We start from the raw sequence: 22,766 nt of genomic DNA, 5'->3' as shown, positions 1-22,766 counted from the left end.
AGTTCTGAAGAATCTGAAGGAAAAAACTTTTTGTTTGAATACGTTAACGGTGTTGCCATCTGTTGGAATTTGAAGAAAACTTGATAAAAGATTAACCTACATAAAGAACGTTAGAAACCCAAAATTTATTATTATCCAATTTATTACTGACTCATGACGCCTGAGTCGTGAGAGATGTCAGAGGACTTTAAAGTAGGTATCATTTTTTGGGGGCACCTGCGGAGGAATTTCGAAGACACAATCATTAGCCGAACTTTCCAAAATAAATTTATTCTTTAGGGAACTGATCCCGATATGTTGATATTGGAACAAACAAGCCTAAACGAAACGGGATTTTTTCAACTTGTCTATTTTCATCAGAAGCTTGGAAAAGAGTCGATCTAAAAGGAACGAGAGGAGGGAGGACACCGGAGGACACAAGAAGTTAATAGACAAAAAAATTTAAGGAGAGAAAAAAATCGCGAATTGAAAACATTTTTTTCACACGTGTTTTTTACGAGTATTTGTTTTATTTTCTATTTATTTTCTCATTTCATAGAAATTATTGTGTTTTGGAATTACTTCGATTGCCAGGAAGTATTTGATAAATTCGTATAATGTTTTTGGAATATTTATGATAAAAACGTCCAATATTCGAAAATAGAACATGAATGCACATCATTTATTGCATTTGTTTCTCTACCTAACCGTGGTGAGCATTGGGTTCTGCAAAGTTACCAACATCACGGATTTCGTACCAGAAGTGAACATTGACAAGCTGGGCAAAGTCAGAGGTCGTGTCACCATGTCCCACTGGACCAAGAGACTCATCTACTCCTTCCAAGGCATTCCCTATGCCATTCCGCCGGTGGGCAAAATGCGGTTTCAAGTAAGTACCAAGTTGCTCCATTTAGGGCCTTTTTCCCCCCAAAAATTGTACCTACTTACCTTTTCTTTTTGTACCCATTTTTTCCCCGCCAAAAAATGTACCCATAAAATAAACGAGACCTTGTTGAAACTGCTGGGGTAAAGGGACTTTTTTGTCTCATTCGAGCAGGATAAACAAGATAATACTCTATTCTACCTATAGACTTTATAGTAATTCATTTTGGCAATCGACGAATCATACTCGGCTTCTCGGGTAAAGGTAATTCCAATATTATCGCTTAACTTAAAAGAATCATCATCCATTTTGGCAACGTACGTTGACGCCCATTAATGAATGAAATGAAAGGGGGTTTTAAACTGGAGAGAAAAGGCTTTACAGATCCATCTGGCCTTAACCAACTGGTCACAGGTCATAGCTCCTGGAATCTTTACTTCAAAAGTAGATCATCGGAAATTCTTCATGCTATCATAAATTATCATATGTTTGAACCTGAACAATGAAGAACAAGACACATGTAGGGACACATAAATTGCTAATAGCGTCAAATTGTCTATCATGTGACCATCTATCATTAGTACTAATCATAATTATGTAGAAATTCCAACGGGTCAATAGTGTCTCTCTCAATCCTTAAGTCTCAACTTATTGGTGAATTTTTGACCGTCAATTTGTTATTTGTCTTATCTTTCTTATCAATTAGGTTAGCTATCTATCATTGCGTTGTGTCATTTTAATTTCTAGTCTCTAATTTGGTTACATGTAAATACACAATACATTGTGTCTTTTGTCTATATCTAGGTAAGATCTAGATTTATATCCCACTATTGTGAGATATTCTAAAACAGTTGAATTTTATTTTCTCCCAATCCCTATTACCACACCATCGCCACTTTGTAATAAATAATTAAATTTTCATATAACATGTATGGCAGATGGCTATATGTTACAGAGCAGTTGAGCACAATAAAAAATTAAACCGTGGTTGGGTCTAAGCCTAGTCCTCCTGTTTTGGAGAGCTGTCAAAAAATATAATTCAGGAAAAAATTGTTTGAAAAGAAACAAATGTATACACATTGTATAATCCGAAACAAAATAAAGTCTGACAGCTAACAAAAGTACAAAATATGAATGACTGAACAAATATACTAGCATATGAATCAAGAGACAACCATGGAACCATACTTGGCAGACAAAAAGAAACTGAACTTGGTAAATTAGCTGACATACATTTACCCATAGAAAATTTACAAAATTTCCTCAAAGGGTATCGACAGACCCCTGTCATAACCAGAGGCATTAGACGCGATATTGCCTTAGTGACATCAGACGCTTGGAAAAGAGTCGATCTAAAAGGAACGAGAGGAGGGAGGACACCGGAGGACACAAGAAGTTAATAGACAAAAACCTCCTCACCACAAAATGTGACGTGTGGGAATCAGTATTTCATCATCCTCCAGGAGCACCAAGGATCAAGACATCAGTACAAAATTGAATTCTTTCTCCTGAACAGAAGAGAACATTCTCTGGAATCGAAAGTAGGTGAAGGATTTCTGAACCTTATTCCCTACTCGTGTAATAATATCTGGGACTATTAATTTTTTTATTGAATTAAATTTTATTAAATTTTCTACCCGATCGGTCCCTTGGGAGGAATTTTCCCGAATGAGTTCTACACGATTCTACAGTTCAATTTCATTACTATAGTATTTTCAAGAGTAAGCGCTGAGCTTACCATTCTGTACCATAATTTGCCATCTCCATATTGTGTGTGTCATCATCACAGACTCCCAATTTTCTTACTTCTTTGTTCTTTTCATCTTGAACTCCTTTAGTTTCTGTCACATCTTTACAATGAAAAGTTCACGCGATAAATCTGCAATTTAAGGAGAGAAAAAAATCGCGAATTGAAAACATTTTTTTCACACGTGTTTTTTACGAGTATTTGTTTTATTTTCTATTTATTTTCTCATTTCATAGAAATTATTGTGTTTTGGAATTACTTCGATTGCCAGGAGTATTTGATAAATTCGTATAATGTTTTTGGAATATTTATGATAAAAACGTCCAATATTCGAAAATAGAACATGAATGCACATCATTTATTGCATTTGTTTCTCTACCTAACCGTGGTGAGCATTGGGTTCTGCAAAGTTACCAACATCACGGATTTCGTACCAGAAGTGAACATTGACAAGCTGGGCAAAGTCAGAGGTCGTGTCACCATGTCCCACTGGACCAAGAGACTCATCTACTCGTTCCAAGGCATTCCCTATGCCATTCCGCCGGTGGGCAAAATGCGGTTTCAAGTAAGTACCAAGTTGCTCCATTTCGTACCAGAAGTGAACATTGACAAGCTGGGCAAAGTCAGAGGTCGTGTCACCATGTCCCACTGGACCAAGAGACTCATCTACTCCTTCCAAGGCATTCCCTATGCCATTCCGCCGGTGGGCAAAATGCGGTTTCAAGTAAGTACCAAGTTGCTCTATTTAGGGCCTTTTTCCCCCCAAAAATTGTACCTACTTACCTTTTCTTTTTGTACCCATTTTTTCCCCGCCAAAAAATGTACCCATAAAATAAACGAGACCTTGTTGAAACTGCTGGGGTAAAGGGACTTTTTTGTCTCATTCGAGCAGGATAAACAAGATAATACTCTATTCTACCTATAGACTTTATAGTAATTCGTTTTGGCAATCGACGAATCATACTCGGCTTCTCGGGTAAAGATATCCCAAAAATTGTACCTACTTACCTTTTCTTTTTGTACCCATTTTTTCCCCGCCAAAAAATGTACCCATAAAATAAACGAGACCTTGTTTAAACTGCTGGGGTAAAGGGACTTTTTTGTCTCATTCGAGCAGGATAAACAAGATAATATTCTATTCTACCTATAGACTTTATAGTAATTCATTTTGGCAATCGACGAATCATACTCGGCTTCTCGGGTAAAGGTAATTCCAATATTATCGCTTAACTTAAAAGAATCATCATCCATTTTGGCAACGTACGTTGACGCCCATTAATGAATGAAATGAAAGGGGGTTTTAAACTGGAGAGAAAAGGCTTTACAGATCCATCTGGCCTTAACCAACTGGTCACAGGTCATAGCTCCTGGAATCTTTACTTCAAAAGTAGATCATCGGAAATTCTTCATGCTATCATAAATTATCACATGTTTGAACCTGAACAATGAAGAACAAGACACATGTAGGGACACATAAATTGCTAATAGCGTCAAATTGTCTATCATGTGACCATCTATCATTAGTACTAATCATAATTATGTAGAAATTCCAACGGGTCAATAGTGTCTCTCTCAATCCTTAAGTCTCAACTTATTGGTGAATTTTTGACCGTCAATTTGTTATTTGTCTTATCTTTCTTATCAATTAGGTTAGCTATCTATCATTGCGTTGTGTCATTTTAATTTCTAGTCTCTAATTTGGTTACATGTAAATACATAATACATTGTGTCTTTTCTCTATATCTAGGTAAGATCTAGATTTATATCCCACTATTGTGAGATATTCTAAAACAGTTGAATTTTATTTTCTCCCAATCCCTATTACCACACCATCGCCACTTTGTAATAAATAATTAAATTTTCATATAACATGTACGGCTATATGTTACAGAGCAGTTGAGCACAATAAAAAATTAAACCGTGGTTGGGTCTAAGCCTAGTCCTCCTGTTTTGGAGAGCTGTCAAAAAATATAATTCAGGGAAAAATTGTTTGAAAAGAAACAAATGTATACACATTGTATAATCCGAAACAAAATAAAGTCTGACAGCTAACAAAAGTACAAAATATGAATGACTGAACAAATATACTAGCAAATGAATCAAGAGACAACCATGGAACCATACTTGGCAGACAAAAAGAAACTGAACTTGGTAAATTAGCTGACATACATTTACCCATAGAAAATTTACAAAATTTCCTCAAAGGGTATCGACAGACCCCTGTCATAACCAGAGACATTAGACGCGATATTGCCTTAGTGCCATACCATTTTGCTACATTTGCCACTCTTATGTTGGGTGCAGTTTCTACAGTCCCAAGTTGCAGTTCTCTATTTTCCCCCTCACTATTCGTCTCATCGTCCCGAAAGACTGAAGAGTACCTCCTCAGTCCTCACACACTTGTTCGTTTGTTTGGAGGACCCTGTAGTCAATGCGCATAACCTTTTAATCACTTTTAATTAGTATCTTTAATTCTTTATATCTCGTTTCCGTAGTGGCAGCTAATTGGGCGTAGATGTTGTGCTATATGTGTGATGTTTTCCAAATTCCAATGTACTGTTTTTCTCTGGTATAATTTACCTATTAACCTCTTCTTAGTATACCTACGAAAGCAGAACAACGAGCTGGGATGCAGAAGGTCTCGGTTCAATCCCGAAATATTTGGTGATAGGCTGCTGAAGTGCTCTCAGACTAGTGATGAGTTGATGACCATAGGCTAGGTAGATCCTTACTTGTAAGATGTAAGAGAGTAGCGTCCAAAGACATTTTTTTTAACACCTTTATTTGGCCAACAGCACATGCCAAATCCCATTCCGAAGCCATGGTTAGGTAATAATAAATATTCCTTCTATCGATTTTTTTTTTTTTGTGGTGCAGATTAGTAAGTTAAAGTAATTCTGCGGTTTTAATTAGTACCTTGGGACCTGATGTCCGTTGTATCCAGCATCAACATAGCGCTGATTCTCATAATGTCATTATGATGAACAAAACTCAATTCACTGATGAGTGCTTCCATTTATTATGATTCTACTCGGTTACCTACCTATCTACATAGTTACTAAATTACCTAACTGTAACAAACTAGGTGTGTACTTAGAAGCCGGTCGTTAAGGCAATGCTTTGTTTTTCTTTCCATAATTACTCTCCTTATTCTTCAGGCCTTAATTGTTTTTAATTTACCTAGCATCATTTCACAACTTGATGCACAAACACCGGGATACGCGAGTTTTGCACTCCCAATCGGGTGCAGTTTTAGGGCAGAAGCTGCTCTACTAAATTTAAAAAATAGAAAGTAATAACTGAGCCAAAATTCAATTCAATCGGACAAGTAGAAGACGCTCTAAATTTAGTTTAACATGATTTGACCCCAACAAACAACAACAACAACAACAACAACAACAGAGATTCCAAGTTAAGTAAAACCATGTAATGACGCTCATTTGTAAGCCATTTTTGCATGTTACCTAACAAACTAACCCTATCCACATTACAATGTTGATCAGTTCCCTATTGATCACTATTATGTCAAAGTCCTATTCGCACTACTGAATTTGTATCAATGACGATTTTTCAATCAATGTGTAAATTGTCCAAGTTGTGTGTAGGTTTTCTCTAAATAATGATGAACAGGAACAAGTCCAAATAAGTCCAAGAGGTCAATGTTTATGCTCTGACATTCTGACATCGTGACACGGACAAGTGGAATGACTGTCATTATTTTTTCGCCGCATGCAGAATTAGCTCTTCTTCTCCAAGTTGTGTGTAGGTTTTCTCTAAATAATGATGAACAGGAACAAGTCCAAATAAGTCCAAGAGGTCAATGTTTATGCTCTGACATCCTGACATCGTGACACGGACAAGTGGAATGACTGTCATTATTTTTTCGCCGCATGCAGAATTAGCTCTTCTTTTTCCTCGTGTGAAATCATTAATATTCATTTGTACTAGGACAATAGCATTCATATTTGCCACTCACGGACATTATTAGCAGACCTGTTGCTTACCGTATAGCTTCAGAGGCTTCTATAAATTTATATAATGTTTGCAATTGATAGCAATTTATTCATATTAATGAACCAGACGTCTTCGTGCTTTTTGCAGAATGACTAATTTGTTTCCGATACCTACTCATGTAAAAAGGAAGAAGTCAATAGGTACCTAATGGTAGAATACTTGACAAAACCTAATGAATCTAATGATACAACCAACAACATTCAGTCTTGGTCCGTTGGAATTACGCTGAAAGATGATGTCCAAGATCAAAAAATTTGGTTAAGGTTATGTAAGACAAAATTTACAAGTCTGTGGGCAAACTCCAAATAGTTCCTCTTCCCTGTGTTAGAATAAACCTTTTCAATTACTAATGTCTTGTTTTTTCCTTCAAGTCTTGTCTTTTCCTTGAGATTTCAAACACCCCTTGTCCTTATGTCCTTGTCCCTGTTACAAGGCGAGCGTAGTGACCACTACGCCATGGGAGCTGACTAGATTTGTCCTTATGATTAGCACGTCCCATCCTAAACAATCAAGTTCTCATTACAATTTCTTGATTCTCATTCTAAATTCTTAATTTTCATTACAATTTCTTGATTCTCATTACAATTTCTTTTGTATTCATTTGTACTAGGACAATAGCATTCATATTTGCCACTCACGGACATTATTAGCAGACCTGTTGCTTACCGTATAGCTTCAGAGGTTCTATAAATTTACATAATGTTCGCAATTGATAGCAATTTATTCATATTAATGAACCCGACGTCTTCATGCCTTTTTCAGAATGACTAATTTGTTTCCGATACCTACTTGTGTCAAAAGGAAGAAGTAAATACCCAATGGTAGAGTAATTGACAATATGTACCTAATGATAGAATTACTCAGTCATGGTCCATTGGAATTACGCTGAAAACTGATGTCCAAGATCAAGAGAGTTGGTTAAGTAAATGTAGACAGGTTACAAACTCTAAATAGCTACTCTTGTAGCTCTACTCAAACTCTTGATAGTTTTCTAAGCTAGAAATGTCCTTATATTCTTGATCCTGTTAGATTCGTCCTTACGCCCAGTTTTTAACACTCAAATTACCATTACAATTTCTTTTATTACCAGTCACCCCGACCAGCTCAGCCCTGGACCACACCTCTAAACGCAACGTCCCTCAAACGTAGATGTCCTCAAATATTCGATGCCTCATCTAACATCGAGGTCCTCACTTCTACAGAGGCATTAGAGGACTGCCTCTATTTAAACGTGTACACACCCATGGTAAGTTATTGGGACAAGTGACGTACTAATCACAGTTATCACGCTATCTACATATTTTAAATAATTCAACGTAACAGGGCGTAGGAATTTCCCTACCAACGTGGCAGGGCGTAGGCCGGGAATTCCTGACGTTCGCACACCTCCCAACACGTTTGATTGACTATATCTCTACAGAGGCATTAGAGGACTGCCTCTATTTAAACGTGTACACACCCATGGTAAGTTATTGGGACAAGTGACGTACTAATCACAGTTGTCACGCTATCTACATATTTTAAATAATTCAACGTTACAGGGCGTAGGAATTTCCCTACCAACGTGGCAGGGCGTAGGCCGGGAATTCCTGACGTTCGCGCACCTCCCAATACGTTTGATTGACTATATTCACGCCCTCTTGCGAGCGAAAAAGGCGTCAGAAAAGAGGCGTTCCACGCTAAAGGTCAAATTCTGAGCATGCCTTAACGCATCCAACAGACTTGATGTGCATTCCATCATTTACTAGCTCCGTAAAAGAGGCCAAGATCAAATACATTGGTCATCACTGTTTAACTTGTCTAGCTAGGGGACGTTAAACAGAGAGTAGACTAGCGTCCAGCTGTGGGACTATAAACAGGGCGAGCAGCTAACCCTAGCTAGCTGGCAGTTTTCAAAGGGTTCTCTCTACTTATAAGAATAAGCACAAGTTCTCACGATGGTTGACTGCGGTTCAGGAGGAGCCAATCAAACATGGCGACCATCACCACGGTGTACTGCAGATACAAAAAGATGTCTGTTCTTTATTCTGCCGTCACCATTTGGCGAAAGCTAAAGCCGCTAAAATAACATCACTGGTCCATACCTTACGACTATCATACATAGATAGCTAGTAGCCCCTTCCCCCAGTTGAAACTCGTTATACGTTCCCAAAGTGCTACTTTTGTTCCGAACAGATCTCCAGTGTCTGTTCTTTATTCTGCCGTCACCATTTGGCGAAAGCTAAAGCCGCTAAAATAACATCACTGGTCCATACCTTACGACTATCATACCTAGATAGCTAGTACCCCCTTCCCCCAGTTGAAACTCGTTATACGTTCCCAAAGTGCTACTTTTGTTCCGAACAGATCTCCACTAATGTCAACCAGACCGAGGCATCTCAAAAGCTATTCCCCGTCATCTTCTACATACACGGGGGATCCTTCAGGGTGGGATCTTCTCACTCGATGACCCCTCACTATCTCCTGGAGAAGGACGTGGTTCTGGTCACCATTCAATACCGGCTTGGGATATTGGGTGAGTATGTAAATATTTCCAGGATATTCGCAGATTACCAACATATATCAGAAATAACTCGGACTCCTGAGTGTCTGAAGACTCCGTACACATGCCAGATTAGTGAGGTATACTCGTAAGCTATTCACTATCAGGTAGACCTGACTATTCACTATCAGGTAGACCTGACAGGAGTACAAGAAATTTACCTACAAGAAATAAACCATTATTATTATTATTTATTATTTAGCCAGCCTAGATAGTAGACAGCTTGGAGGATAGCGTGAGTGCCTGCCTTGTAAGCTCTAGGATCCGGGTTTGATTCCCACCCGGGATTATCTTTATCCTACGATACGATTATTGAACAGGCTTGTTTTCTTTTACCCTGTTCTTCCTCTCTAAATATGTGTAAATAGTGAGTCTTTTCCTTGGTTTTCGCCTTTTTATTCAGCCTTTCAATCAGCTCTAGGGTGATTGCTTTTGGGCTGACATTTGGTTTTGGACAAGTAACTCACTTCAACTCCCAATAGAAAGCTAGGAACTGACTAGCCGACTGAGTAGACTACTGAAAAGAGTAGTTTTTCTCTTCGATTTCTGAACGCTAAGACCTCTGACAGGAGAATCTTTTAGGCGTACCGGTCAGGTCTACCTGATAGTGAGTGGCTGGCCTAAAGTCCTTTTAGGCTGTTCGAACCTTTCCTGACAGGAGCATCTTTTAGGCGTACCGGTCAGGTCTACCTGATAGTGAGTGGCTGGCCTAAAGTCCTTTTAGGCTGTTCGAACCTTTTCAGCTGTACCTGTGTCTGTGCTCATCAGGTATCAGGTACACGGTACACCTGACAGGGGCACCTGTTCAGACGTACCTGTCAGGTCTACCTGATAGTGAATGGCCGGCCTTACTATTTTCCTCTTCGCAGGTTTCCTCTCGCTGGAGACGAACGAGATCCCGGGCAACATGGGGTTCCTAGATATGCTCCTTGCTTTGGAGTGGGTCAACGATCACATCCGATCTTTCAACGGGGACAAAAACTGCGTCACCCTGATGGGGCAATCCGCTGGGGGAGCTGCAGTTACTTTCTTCCTTACCAGTCCTCTAGTGAGAGATGGTGAGTTCTTTGAGATCGGTTTCATTTATGCTTTCATAGTGACTATAATTAAGGTAGGTAAGTGGGAGGATTCGGTTTCAAATCCCGTTAATTCAAGACTGACCACTTTCATTTTCATATCTGATTGTTAAATAAATAAACTCATACGGGGACGGAAAGTGAAGCACTCAAGTAACAAAGTACGCATTCAAGTACCTAGGGTACAGAGACAAAAACGATTCCAGATTCCCGCATGGTATGCAATAGTTTTTATTTCGTAGCAATGAAACAACTGCCGACACATGTGGTTGTACAGAGACAAAAACGATTCCAGATTCCCGCATGGTATGCAATAGTTTTTATTTCGTAGCAATGAAACAACTGCCGACACATGTGGTCATTTTCATATCTGATTGTTAAATAAATAAACTCATACGGGGACGGAAAGTGAAGCACTCAAGTAACAAAGTACGCATTCAAGTACCTACTGTTTGAACACTTTTTCTGTATTAAGTTGGATAACTTTTTTCCCAGATTTGTTTCATCGGGCAATAATACAAAGTGGTTCGGGGCTCTGTGATTGGTCGTTTGAAAATGAGACAGGAATGGGTCGTCAGTTTATCGAAGATCTCGGATGTCGACTAGATAACGTTGATGACTCATTTGTAGCCGAGTGTTTGCGCAGAAAAAGCTTGTCCGACCTTTTCAAGACCTATTACTCAGTAAGTTGTAATGACGGTGAGAGTTAAAATATGTAGGTACTGTTTGCGCAGAAAAAGCTTGTCCGACCTTTTCAAGACCTATTACTCAGTAAGTTGTAATGACGGTGAGAGTTAAAATATGTAGGTACATGTGTACGGCGGATCTTTGCCTTTCAAAGAAAACGCCTTGCGAAAATAGACTTAGCTGTCGGTCGGTCAAATTTACCGATATTTCACAGAGCGTCAATGGGCCGAACCCGCGACCTAGTGCTTACAAGGCAGACGAGCTACACCTTCCAAGCTCTAAGCTAACTAGGCTACTGGGCTGACAATTCTTTACTAATTTGTTCCGTTCCGATGGCGTGGTAAAAACGCTGTCTAATTTTTTGATTGTAAAAGGAAAAGAATAATCATCCACCAGTTTCCACGCCACTGAATTATAAAATCATAATAACCACCTCTACAACACAACAATATTGTTGACTAAAAGTCGCCCGTCAATTTATTTGCCATCAGGAAACAAAAAATGGGCCGAAAAAAATTAGAGCTTTTATGCTGCACAGGATTAAAGTTTGTGGTAATAGATCACTTATCCAAAATTTAGCTGAGTGCTTAGTAGTAAAGTCTATGTTCTATGTATGTATTATGTAGCTCCTCTGTTCTATGGGCCGAAAAAAATTAGAGCTTTTATGCTGCACAGGATTAAAGTTTGTGGTAATAGATCACTTATCCAAAATTTAGCTGAGTGCTTGATAGTAAAGTCTAGGTTCTATGTATTATGTTGCTCCTCTGTTCCCGATTATTTATTGCTGATTGATTTCCCTTTTCCAGATGGAATATGGCGGAAAATTTTGCCAAGCCGTCAAACAAACCCACGGTAAGAAAAGGTTTCTCACGGAAACCCCGGAGGAGAGTTTTGCCAAGGGGGCAGTGAAAAATGTTCCTGTCCTGCTTGGAGTAACCAAACATGAAGGTTCTTCCTTCCTGGAAGGTAAGTCAGGCGACCACTCACATCATGTCCCGGAGCTCTTTTTAAATTGGATACTGAAACAGTTGAATTTTATTTTCTCCCAATCCCTATTACCACACCATCGCCACTTTGTAATAAATAATTAAATTTTCATATAACATGTACGGGAAGGAGTGGAGGCATACTATTCTGAGAACGGAGGCAGCTGTGAGAGGACCTCCTGGGTCCATGTCATCCTTTGTACATTGCTGCAACTTCTGCTTGTCAAATACAAGACCTAAAGTTACCGCTAGAATAAAATACACCAATATATTTATACGTACAAGCTTTTCGTTTTCTATTTCTTGTCCACAGGTTTCTATTTTCTATTCTAACGTATGGAATTCTTTTGAAAATACATATTACATCTGTTGAACGGTGGTTCTCAGGTGTTCGCTTGGTGAACAGAAAGTCGCAGGTTCCAATCCTTTGGCCTATAACTATAATAACTAGCAACCAACAGTAATAATGAGAAAACACAAAATACCTACATTGGGGGGGGGGGGGCTTCATTTTTCTCCTTTGCTGTATGTCAGACTCCGAAAATTTGTTTGGGGTCAAGGGGGCCAGTCCACTCCCTTCCCCTTCTCGAGCTTCATTTTTCTATTGTACTGTGTTCCAGACTCCGAAAATTTGGAGCATCCACTAAATAGTGTCCCCTCATCTTTTATTTCCAGTTAGCGGGTTTGGCGGTTCTGAAATCCTGCGTGTTCCACACTGCTCGCCTCCTGTCTTCCATGCACAATTCCACGTTCCTGTACAGTTTCCATTTCAAAGGTCGCTTCACCAAGTACTTTGAGTACAGAGACAAAAACGATTCCAGATTCCCGCATGGTATGCAATAGTTTTTATTTCGTAGCAATGAAACAACTGCCGACACATGTGGTTTGTGTCGTAGCATGCCCATCCCTTAGTATGCCTCTCATCAGATGGGCGAGAAGGGACGCAATACTTCCCATGTAGGTTCTGGGTCAACACGAGAACACCAGAAAGTAAGGAAAAAGTTCGTTAGAGGGAACTGTAACAATAACAACGAAGTTCCAGGTCCCATCGTCCCGAAAACGAGGAGAGATCGAGGACAGGATGGGAGAAAGGTGGTCGTTCTGAGAACACTTATTGTCCGTATGGGTTCTTCGGTGAAACCAAGAAGGACGTTCTCGGTACAGTTTGGTTGTATGGTTAGACTTGAGCCATCTTGGTAGGGAACCATATAATAAGTTCACTAGATCAAACTCTGGTTCACTACATCAATAGGTAGTAGGTAGGTAGGTCACTTAATTAGATTCCTGACTGATCAGGATAACATACAAAAAATCTGGTAATCAGCTAAAATTGATACAACCCAATGGCAAACGTTCCACGTATGGGTTCTTCGGTGAAACCAAGAAGGACGTTCTCGGTACAGTTTGGTTGTATGGTTAGACTTGAGCCATCTTGGTAGGGAACCAAATAATAAGTTCACTAGATCAAACTCTGGTTCACTACATCAATAGGTAGTAGGTCACTTAATTAGATTCCTGACTGATCAGGATAACATATAAAAAATCTGGTAATCAGCTAAAATTGATACAACCCAATAGCAAACGTTCCGTCTGTTCCCAGGATTTTTCACAACTTTTTACGTAGGAATCGACCTTTTATTCATAATTTTTACCCAACTGCAACTGCTCCCCCGGACCATGGTGGATCTGTGGACCAATTTTGCAACATATGGGTAAGTTATAATACTTCGTGCTTCAGGCCGAACACACTGCTCTAGATACGACACCCGAAACTCTTGAGAAAGTTGAGAGCAAGGTTATTAACTCAGTGTCTTTTTCGAGGAAATGAAGCACTGAGAAATCTTTTTTTTTTTTCTTGATTTATTCTCATCCTTAATTCTTGTCCTCAGGTACCCATTTTCAGAGGACGTCCCAGACTGGCAGCCTGTAGCAAATGATTCCCTCGGTCCTTTCCTGCGAATCGACGAACGCAGTGAGCTGAGGAAGAGCTTCCTGGAGGAGTTTACCATTGCCACCAGGGAAGGAGTGGAGGCATACTATTCTGAGAACGGAGGCAGCTGTGAGAGGACCTCCTGGGTCCATGTCATCCTTTGTACATTGCTGCACCTTCTGCTTGTCAAATACAAGACCTAAAGTTACCGCTAGAATAAAATACACCAATATATTTTATTTATACGTACAAGCTTTTCGTTTTCTATTTCTTGTCCACAGGTTTCTATTTTCTATTCTAATGTATGGAATTCTTTTGAAAATACATATTACATCTGTTGATGTTGAACAGTAGTTCTCAGGTGTTCGCTTGGTGAACAGAAAGCCGCAGGTTCCAATTCTTTGGCCTATAACTGTATAATAACTAGCAACCAACAGAAATACTTAATGAGAAAACACAAAATACATTTTTTCGTTCTGTCTTCTGTCTCCTCTCTAGCGATATCGAGTCTGCTCTCTAGCGGTTTTTTACACAAGCTAGTGGAGTTTTAATTTTTTGTGACTGCATAAATACAGTCATTCTCCATGATCATTAGAGCTGTTCCTAATTTCACATAGAGCGCGCAAGTAGTACCTCATAAGACATTCTCTACTACAATAATAAATTATTGTATTGTTTGAGTTACCTACAAGAAATAAACCATTATTATTATTTAGCCAGCCTAGATAGTAGACAGCTTGGAGGATAGCGTGAGTGCCTGCCTTGTAAGCGCTAGGATACGGGTTTGATTCCCACCCGGGATTATCTTCATCCTACGATACGATTATTGAACAGGCTTGTTTTCTTTTAGCCTGTTCTTCTTCTCTAAATACATATGTGCAAATAGTGAGTCTTTTCCTTGGTTTTCGCCTTTTTATTCAGCCTTTCAATCAGCTCTATTGCTTTTGGGCTGATATTTGGTTTTGGACAAGTAACTCACTTCAACTCCCAATAGAAAGCTAGGAACTGACTAGCCGACTGAGTAGTCTACTGAAAAGAGTAGCTTTTCCCTTCGATTTCGGAACGCTAAGACCGCTATTGTAAGTCCCCCTCTATCAAATCCGCCCCGGGCGGGAATCGATCCCGCGACCTAGTGCTTACAAGGCAGACGAGCTACACCTTCCAAGCTCTAAGCTAACTAGGCTACTGGGCTGACAATTCTTTACTAATCCGTTCCGTTAGGAACTGGTGCACTGATGGCGTGGTAAAAACGCTGTCTAATTTTCTGATTGTAAAAGAAAAAGAATAATCATCCACCAGTTTCCACGCCACTGAATTATAAAATTATAATAACCACCTCTACAACACAATAATATTGTTGACTAAAAGTCGCCCGTCAATTTATTTGCCATCAGGAAACAAAAGTTTTTATTTTACCTCCGAGCTTTTGACGCTTTGTCCACATTGTTTTCTGCGGTGTGGTGGGTCAAATAGATATATCGCGCTGAAAAATGAAAACTTGCAATAAATATCATTGTGTCTGGTATTGTTTTTGCTGTCCATTTTGTTGTGTTTGCTCTGTTGCTTTGGGAGGTGGAGGATGAGTGATGGACAATATGGATATTGTTCTGTTTGAAAACAGGCGAACATAGCGGTAATAATATAAAATGCACATGAACAATTAGAACAATGACAATATTATGCTGAATTGTATGTGATTGTGTTGGGATTCACTGGATTATCGAAGACTGAGGATATAAATAGTAAATGCAAAAACCCAAGTACCTTGTTTATACTGCTGGGATAGTACTCTCTTTACCTCCTGTTTGAAAACAGGCGAACATAGCGGTAATAATATAAAATGCACATGAACAATTAGAACAATGACAATATTATGCTGAATTGTATGTGTTTGTGTCGGGATTCACTGGAATATTGAAGACTGAGGATATGAATAGTAAATAGTAAAAATAGTAAATAGTTAATAGGAAATGCAAAAACCCAAGTACCTTGTTTATACTGCTAGGATAGTACTCTCTTTACCTCTCAAATGTAGATTTCCTCATTCCTCTCCAATTCTCTACATCCCACACTCCGTTTCAAGCTCAAATCCAACACAACAAGATACAGCATTATTCTTTCACAAGAAACGTCTGGAAAAGTGCTGAAGCATTTATCACAATGTATCTTTATTGTGATTCACATTCGTAATGCATACTCCTTCTCGTTGTTGAAATTCTTCATATTATGTTATTATTACATCACTCTGACAAGGTGTACAGTTGATGTATGAATCCAGAATGACACATATTTCTTTTATCACGAAAAAAAAATCCACTCTGGTAATGTAGGTGAAGAGATGTAGATGCATGTAATTCGAACGTCCTTCAGGGAGAGAAAATGAAAGATTATGTTTTTCATATCACAGTGTGTAGGAATAAGAATGCACTGAGAAAACGTAGGATCTTCTGTATAATCGGAAAAATGGGTGATATGATTCGTGATTGGCATCTCCAGAGGTAAGAGGGCAATGCAAATGGACGGACTTTTCCGTTGATGAGCTGCAACCTTGTTACAGAATATTACCAGACAATATTAGGTTTAAGATAATTATGAGTAAAACATTCAATTAGTGAAACACACAATAATAATAATAATAATAATAATAATAATAATAATAATAATAATAATTAATAAAGATGTAATATTATGTACCTTAATAAAGTGAGTTACGCAATATAATAATAATAATAAATAATAATAATGAATAATATAATAATAATGTTTTATTTAAAGTAACTTGAAATATGTGTAAATAAAAGAAATTGGTACTATTGCAGTCTAAATCGTTCCAAAAAGGTCTCAGGACTTCTTCTTTGATAATATTAATATTTGTCTTTTACAACAAAGCATTTGGAGCATTAGGTAGGCAGACTATATGGCTTTCCTTTATTTATCTTCACCCAAGTTTTATTTTATAAAAATATAAAAAAAAAACCTGAGGTATTACGACGGTTTATGCTGAATTTGACGACCGATGTGTATGCTTGTGACACATATTAAGAAGAAGAACAAGAAAAGAAAAGCTTTTCCTGTCTTTACTTGGCATTATATTCTCTCCCGACACAATAGGAGATGTGTTTTTCCGCGCGCTTAAAAAAAAGTAAAACTGGGGTGACATAAAAAGAACATCGTCGAAAAAAAAAGCGAAGAAAACAGAAGACGAAAGATGTTTATGTCAATAATGTTGTAAGAATGAAAACATGGCACTGTGAAGGACTGGCAGGATGGGAAACTTGAAAAAAGAATAAAGAAAAGGAGAGAATGGAGTAAGAAGAACAACAAGGAAAACATCAAAATATTTGAAAGGTGTACGAAAGCCTCTTCTTGTGCTTCGTGCACTTTTACACAGAATCGATATCAGAAAACAAACAGTTAAGTAGGTATGCACTCTCAAATCATCATCTCAAAAAGTTCCAAGTTTTCTGGCGTCTCATTGGATCATGACCAATGATATAAAACCCACAGAGGAGGGATTTACAACATACTCTGGGTAAATTCTATCTCTCCACAAATCTACATTTCAGGGCCCGAAAATCAAAAACGTTCGTATTCTTTGTTGAAATCACTATAATAGCTGCACATACACAACGAGATCAAATCATAGATATCTTAACAATTAAAGAACTCGAAAATAAGGCAGGAAAAACGGCAGCTATGAATTGAACAATAATTGAAAATCCCAATAGATCAGTTGCGCTTACTTGTGTGATGTTTCAAAGTCATAGAGCAGGAAAAATGAGGACCAACGGAATTTTTCTTTTTCTTCTACGACTTCTAGATACCGAGATAAATCGATTTAAATAATACCGATAAATCGTAAAGTTTGACGTCACGACATATGCTCCCGTAGGCGATGACGTCATAACTCATGACTCCCGCTTCGTTTGTTTGTGCGCAAGCGTTTCTGCGCATTTTGACATTAAGTCTGACGTCACAACTCTATGAACTTTTTAATTGAAACGGCAATTAAAAATTGAATTTTCGACCTTCTAAAGTTACTTTTTCGGAGTTTTGACTTCAGATTTGGATTTCTCACAACTTTTTACGTAGGAATCGACCTTTTATTAATAATATTTTCCCAATAGATCAGTTGCGCTTACTTGTGTGATGTTTCAAAGTCATAGAGCACGAAAAATGTGGACCAACGGAAATTTTCTTTTTCTTCTACGACTTCTAGATACCGAGATAAATCGATTTAAATAATACCGATAAATCGTAAAGTTTGACGTCACGACATATGCTCCCGTAGGCGATGAAGTCATAATTCATGACTCACGCTTCGTTTGTTTGTGCGCAAGCGTTTCTGCGCATTTTGACATTAAGTCTGACGTCACAACTCTATGAACTTTTTAATTGAAACGGCAATTAAAAATTGAATTTTCGACCTTCTAAAGTTACTTTTTCGGAGTTTTGACTTCAGATTTGGATTTCTCACAAGTTTGTATGGATCTGAAAAAATTTAATCATCGGGAGAAAAATACAAAAATATCATACACAAAATAAGTTCTCTCAATTCCATCGGATAATTCAAGAAAATTTCGTGACATGTTCAGTTCTTTGCAATCAAATATTATACTATGCAGACTAAAGGTGGAGGTGTGGGCTTTTGCCTTGCACCATTTTTGGTCCACATTCCTCAAAATTACCCGGACAAACTAGTGGTGTAAAGTAGGTAGGTACAAGTTCATTTAAAATCACAGACCTAGACCGGCACAGTGACATACCTAATTTCCCGGTATTCAGACATTCCTTCCCAGACACTTCATAGCTTGTCATGTCAAAAGTATAACAAAGGTACTCACTGGGTACTGAACAGGTTAAGCATTTCTGATAATAAGATTAATAATATATGCTGCAGAAATTCAATTCATTCACTTGATTGAGCTTTGGATGGGACCGGAGGACAGATTATTATGACAAAACCGCGCCCGTATTCAGAAGGGGATATTGTACTATTTCAGTCACCTATTCCCGTTAGAGAATGGGAATAAGAACCTGTAATAGTAGAAAGAACTTTTTCATGTCGTTCAATTTAAAAACCAAATGGTTACTGATGACTTCGGCCCTGATTCGTAGAAACTTAACCCATCTTTTGGGGCAGTTGCCCCTACACCTAAGCCACAGAGTTGGCTTTTTGTGTATGGAGTTAAGCACCCCCTTAAGCTGTTCGGCCCTGAAATCCTACAGCAAAATCCTACGGTACGCTGCTATTTGTTGTAGAAAATACTATAGGTAATGGGTATTATGACAAAACTTTTAATAAAGGTTTGGCATTCTAGATTCGAGCAATGTAGGTACCCTAAATTATTAAAGCTTGTAGAAACTGCATAAAATATAAATAGCTATATGTACATAATGTATAGTAGAAATAGTGGACATACGTAGTGTATGACGAGTAGGTACTTACCTTACCTGGTAGCCTGGCGCTGGCGATCATGTCGGATTTTCCAACCTGAAAAAACACGAGGCAAAATAAAAGGAGAAATTAATAGGAACCTATATCATCTACAATTCTGCTACAGGCTGCCAGTCTGGGACGTCCTCTGAAAATGGGTACCTGAGGACAAGAATTAAGGATGAGAATAAATCAAGAAAAAAAAAAGATTTCTCAGTGCTTCATTTCCTCGAAAAAGACACTGAGTTAATAACCTTGCTCTCAACTTTCTCAAGAGTTTCGGGTGTCGTATCTAGAGCAGTGTGTTCGGCCTGAAGCACGAAGTATTATAACTTACCCATATGTTGCAAAATTGGTCCACAGATCCACCATGGTCCGGGCTTGCTTCTGCTATCCGATGGAATTGAGAGAACTTATTTTGTGTATGATATTTTTGTATTTTTCTCCCGATGATTAAATTTTTTCAGATCCATACAAACTACAAACCCAGGGAAAATGTCAACGAGTTTATTTCAAGAGCCATATTTAATTTCACAAGTACACTACTCATACGGATTTTATACTTCTGCTTTTCTTCCTCTCTACACATGGTAAATTAGCTTTTTTTTTTCTTGATTTATTCTCATCCTTAATTCTTGTCCTCAGGTACCCATTTTCAGAGGACGTCCCAGACTGGCAGCCTGTAGCCAATGATTCCCTCGGTCCTTTCTTCTACAATTCTCCAGATGCTTTTCACACTCAATCATCCCAGTTCTCTGAACAAACAAAACAACGGATTTTATGTCAGACAGTTAGAGCAAGGGAAGGAGGACGAGAGGGAGAGTGAGAGATTCTGTAGACAGAGGATACCTAGAGAGTAGAGAGGAGGAAGAGGAGGAGGAGGAGGAGGAGGAAAGGTGGGAGATATGTTCCTCTAGAGTCTAGAGATTTTCACTTTTCACATTTACAAACATATTTTTCGAACTCGAAATTATCAGCTAAAATGTCTCCAAGTTTTCCGTACATACGGCTGCTGCTGCGAGTTGAAATTCCACATTTACAAACATATTTTTAGAACACGAAATTATCAGCTAAAATGTCTTCAAGTTTTCAGTACATACGGCTGTTGCTGTGCTGCTGCAGCAGCAAGTTAAAATCAGCACTTCACTTCCCCCGTTTGTTCCTCCTCCTCCTCTCACTCCTTTAACACCTCCGACCTTTAATTTGATATATAGGTCGACCAGGTTTGGATAAGTCCTTCTATGGTGACAGACCGACAGACAGACGACACCGAAGCGAATACTATCGTAATAATAAAGGAAGGACGGGCTGAAAATACATGTCTCCGTTGGAATTTAAATGTTTACTCGTCAAAGGTCTAGTCTAGCCTCTTACCAATATTACCTAGTAAACCTAAATTCAGACAAATCTTAAGTCACGGGCTGAAAATACATGTCTCCGTTGGAATTTAAATGTTTACTCGTCAAAGGTCTAGTCTAGCCTCTTACCAATATTACCTAGTAAACTTCTTAAATTCAGACAAATAGGTAAGTAGGATTTGCTATTACTTTGCTTAAGTATATTAGCTTTAGTGCTACCGTACACTCCTTAAGTTCTCATACAGCAAGCGTTGTGCTATAATTCACTTCACAACAGAAGACAAAACAGGTTTTCTATTATCTCATCTCAAGTATTAATTATTTTTCCTTTTGAATAAAATTAAATTCAAAAATTTCGCACAAGAAATAACTCTTCCCCCTCAACACAGAGCCTTTCTGTGTTTGTTGTACCGTCTGTTGTGTTGTAAAACAAAAGTTCTATCCTATCATATTTGCGAGTAGAATGACTCTCATTTTCTGTCTTGTTGAGCTAACGTGCGGTTCTAAGAAGTTCATTCATTCCCTTTGTGTACGATAATTTGCCTCTCTTGTGATAATTGTATTATGATTGTGTGTATTCTGTGGTACAAAGAACACAGAGATCTTTGGTGATTTTGTCCCATTACCTAACTTTTTCCCTAGAGCTCGATTGTTACATAATTATGTGTGTAGTTATCTAACTTTCAAGTCAGTGAGGATTCAAACTTCTTGCTTGTCTCAATTGAGTATCAAGCCCGATTTCCCCTTGTCTGGCGAAAACCTTATCCAGTTTCTTATGGGTAATTGTGTAGGCTAAAAATTTAACAAATCCATATGACAGCAAAGTAACAACTTGTTGAGATAATGTTTCATTTGTTGTTCTTCCTGTAGTAACAAATCCTGTAGTAACAAATCAAATTCTTGGCCCTTGTCATGACCTATGAGAAAAGATTTCCAGAAAGAAACAGGAAATCAAAAAATTGGATTAAAAAGTCCAGTAACTACTGGAGACCCGTATCCAGATTGTCACTGCATTGTAGTCAAATTACAGGACAATAGGGTATTCTGTATCACATTATTGAGGGTATAATAATCAGGATCTAGTAGGTATTATTGTGTTTTCATTCAAGTGTCCTTGTATTACTTTGATTTTCATTATCTGATTTGAACACAAAATGTAATGCATTGTTGTTAGCCCCCACTCTCTCCCCTCTTCTGGTCAAATTGTATAAAATGTTTATAATTGGGTGATATGAATAAATAATCATCATTTCCACCAATCCTATTGATACAATGTTTTTTTACTCTCCTAAAATGTCAAATGCTGCAACTATGTGCATAATATCGTATAACTTCGCCTTAATGGCTGTAAAAAGTTCGAGATTTCAAGCTCAAATCCAACACAACAAGATACAACATTATTCTTTCACAAGAAACGTCTGGAAAAGTGCTGAAGCATTTATCACAATGTATTTTTATTGTGATTCACATTCGTAATGCATACTCCTTCTCGTTGTTGAAATTCTTCATATTATGTTATTATTACATCACTCTGACAAGGTGTACAGTTGATGTATGAATCCAGAATGACACATATTTCTTTTATCACGAAAAAAATCCACTCTGGTAATGTAGGTGCATGTAATTCGAACGTCCTTCAGGGAGAGAAAATGAAAGATTATGTTTTTCATATCACAGTGTGTAGGAATAAGAATGCACTGAGAAAACGTAGGATCTTCTGTGTAATCGGAAAAATGGGTTATAATATGATTCGTGATTGGCATCTCCAGAGGTAAGAGGGCAATGCAAATGGACGGACCGTTGATGAGCTGCAACCTTGTTACAGAATATTACCAGACAATATTAGTTTTAAGATGAAGAACAAGAAAAGAAAAGCTTTTCCTGTCTTTACTTGGCATTATATTCTCTCCCGACACAATAGGAGATGTGTTTTTCCGCGCGCTAAAAAAAGTAAAACTGGGGTGACATAAAAAGAACATCGTCGTCTACAATTCTCCAGATGCTTTTCACACTCAATCATCCCAGTTCTCTGAACAAACAAAACAACGGATTTTATGTCAGACAGTTAGAGCGAGGGAAGGAGGACGAGAGGGAGAGTGAGAGATTCTGTAGACAGAGGATACCTAG

At 38.2% G+C, this 22,766-nt stretch overlaps 2 protein-coding genes across 2 annotated transcripts; both read left to right on the top strand.

Moving 5' to 3' along the window:
• Positions 1–559: 559 nt before the first annotated feature.
• On the top strand, positions 560–1,339 carry LOC113472606. The gene is made up of 2 exons (XM_026832401.1): positions 560–868; positions 1,277–1,339. Exons 1-2 carry the CDS (start codon positions 647–649, stop codon positions 1,337–1,339), a joined length of 285 nt encoding a protein of 94 aa, XP_026688202.1. The 5' UTR covers positions 560–646.
• A 1,346-nt stretch (positions 1,340–2,685) lies between these two features.
• Positions 2,686–14,089, top strand: LOC103521893 (esterase E4-like). The gene is made up of 9 exons (XM_026832396.1): positions 2,686–3,333; positions 7,714–7,869; positions 8,949–9,138; positions 10,035–10,223; positions 10,737–10,924; positions 11,735–11,920; positions 12,590–12,746; positions 13,569–13,626; positions 13,804–14,089. Exons 1-9 carry the CDS (start codon positions 2,953–2,955, stop codon positions 14,045–14,047), a joined length of 1,749 nt encoding a protein of 582 aa, XP_026688197.1. The 5' UTR covers positions 2,686–2,952; the 3' UTR covers positions 14,048–14,089.
• Positions 14,090–22,766: the final 8,677 nt, after the last annotated feature.

The sequence above is a fragment of the Diaphorina citri genome, unplaced genomic scaffold, assembly GCF_000475195.1.
Source record: "Diaphorina citri unplaced genomic scaffold, Diaci psyllid genome assembly version 1.1 scaffold77, whole genome shotgun sequence".
In the NCBI taxonomy this organism is placed as follows: domain Eukaryota; kingdom Metazoa; phylum Arthropoda; class Insecta; order Hemiptera; family Psyllidae; genus Diaphorina; species Diaphorina citri.
This window is presented reverse-complemented; position numbering and strand designations above follow the sequence as displayed.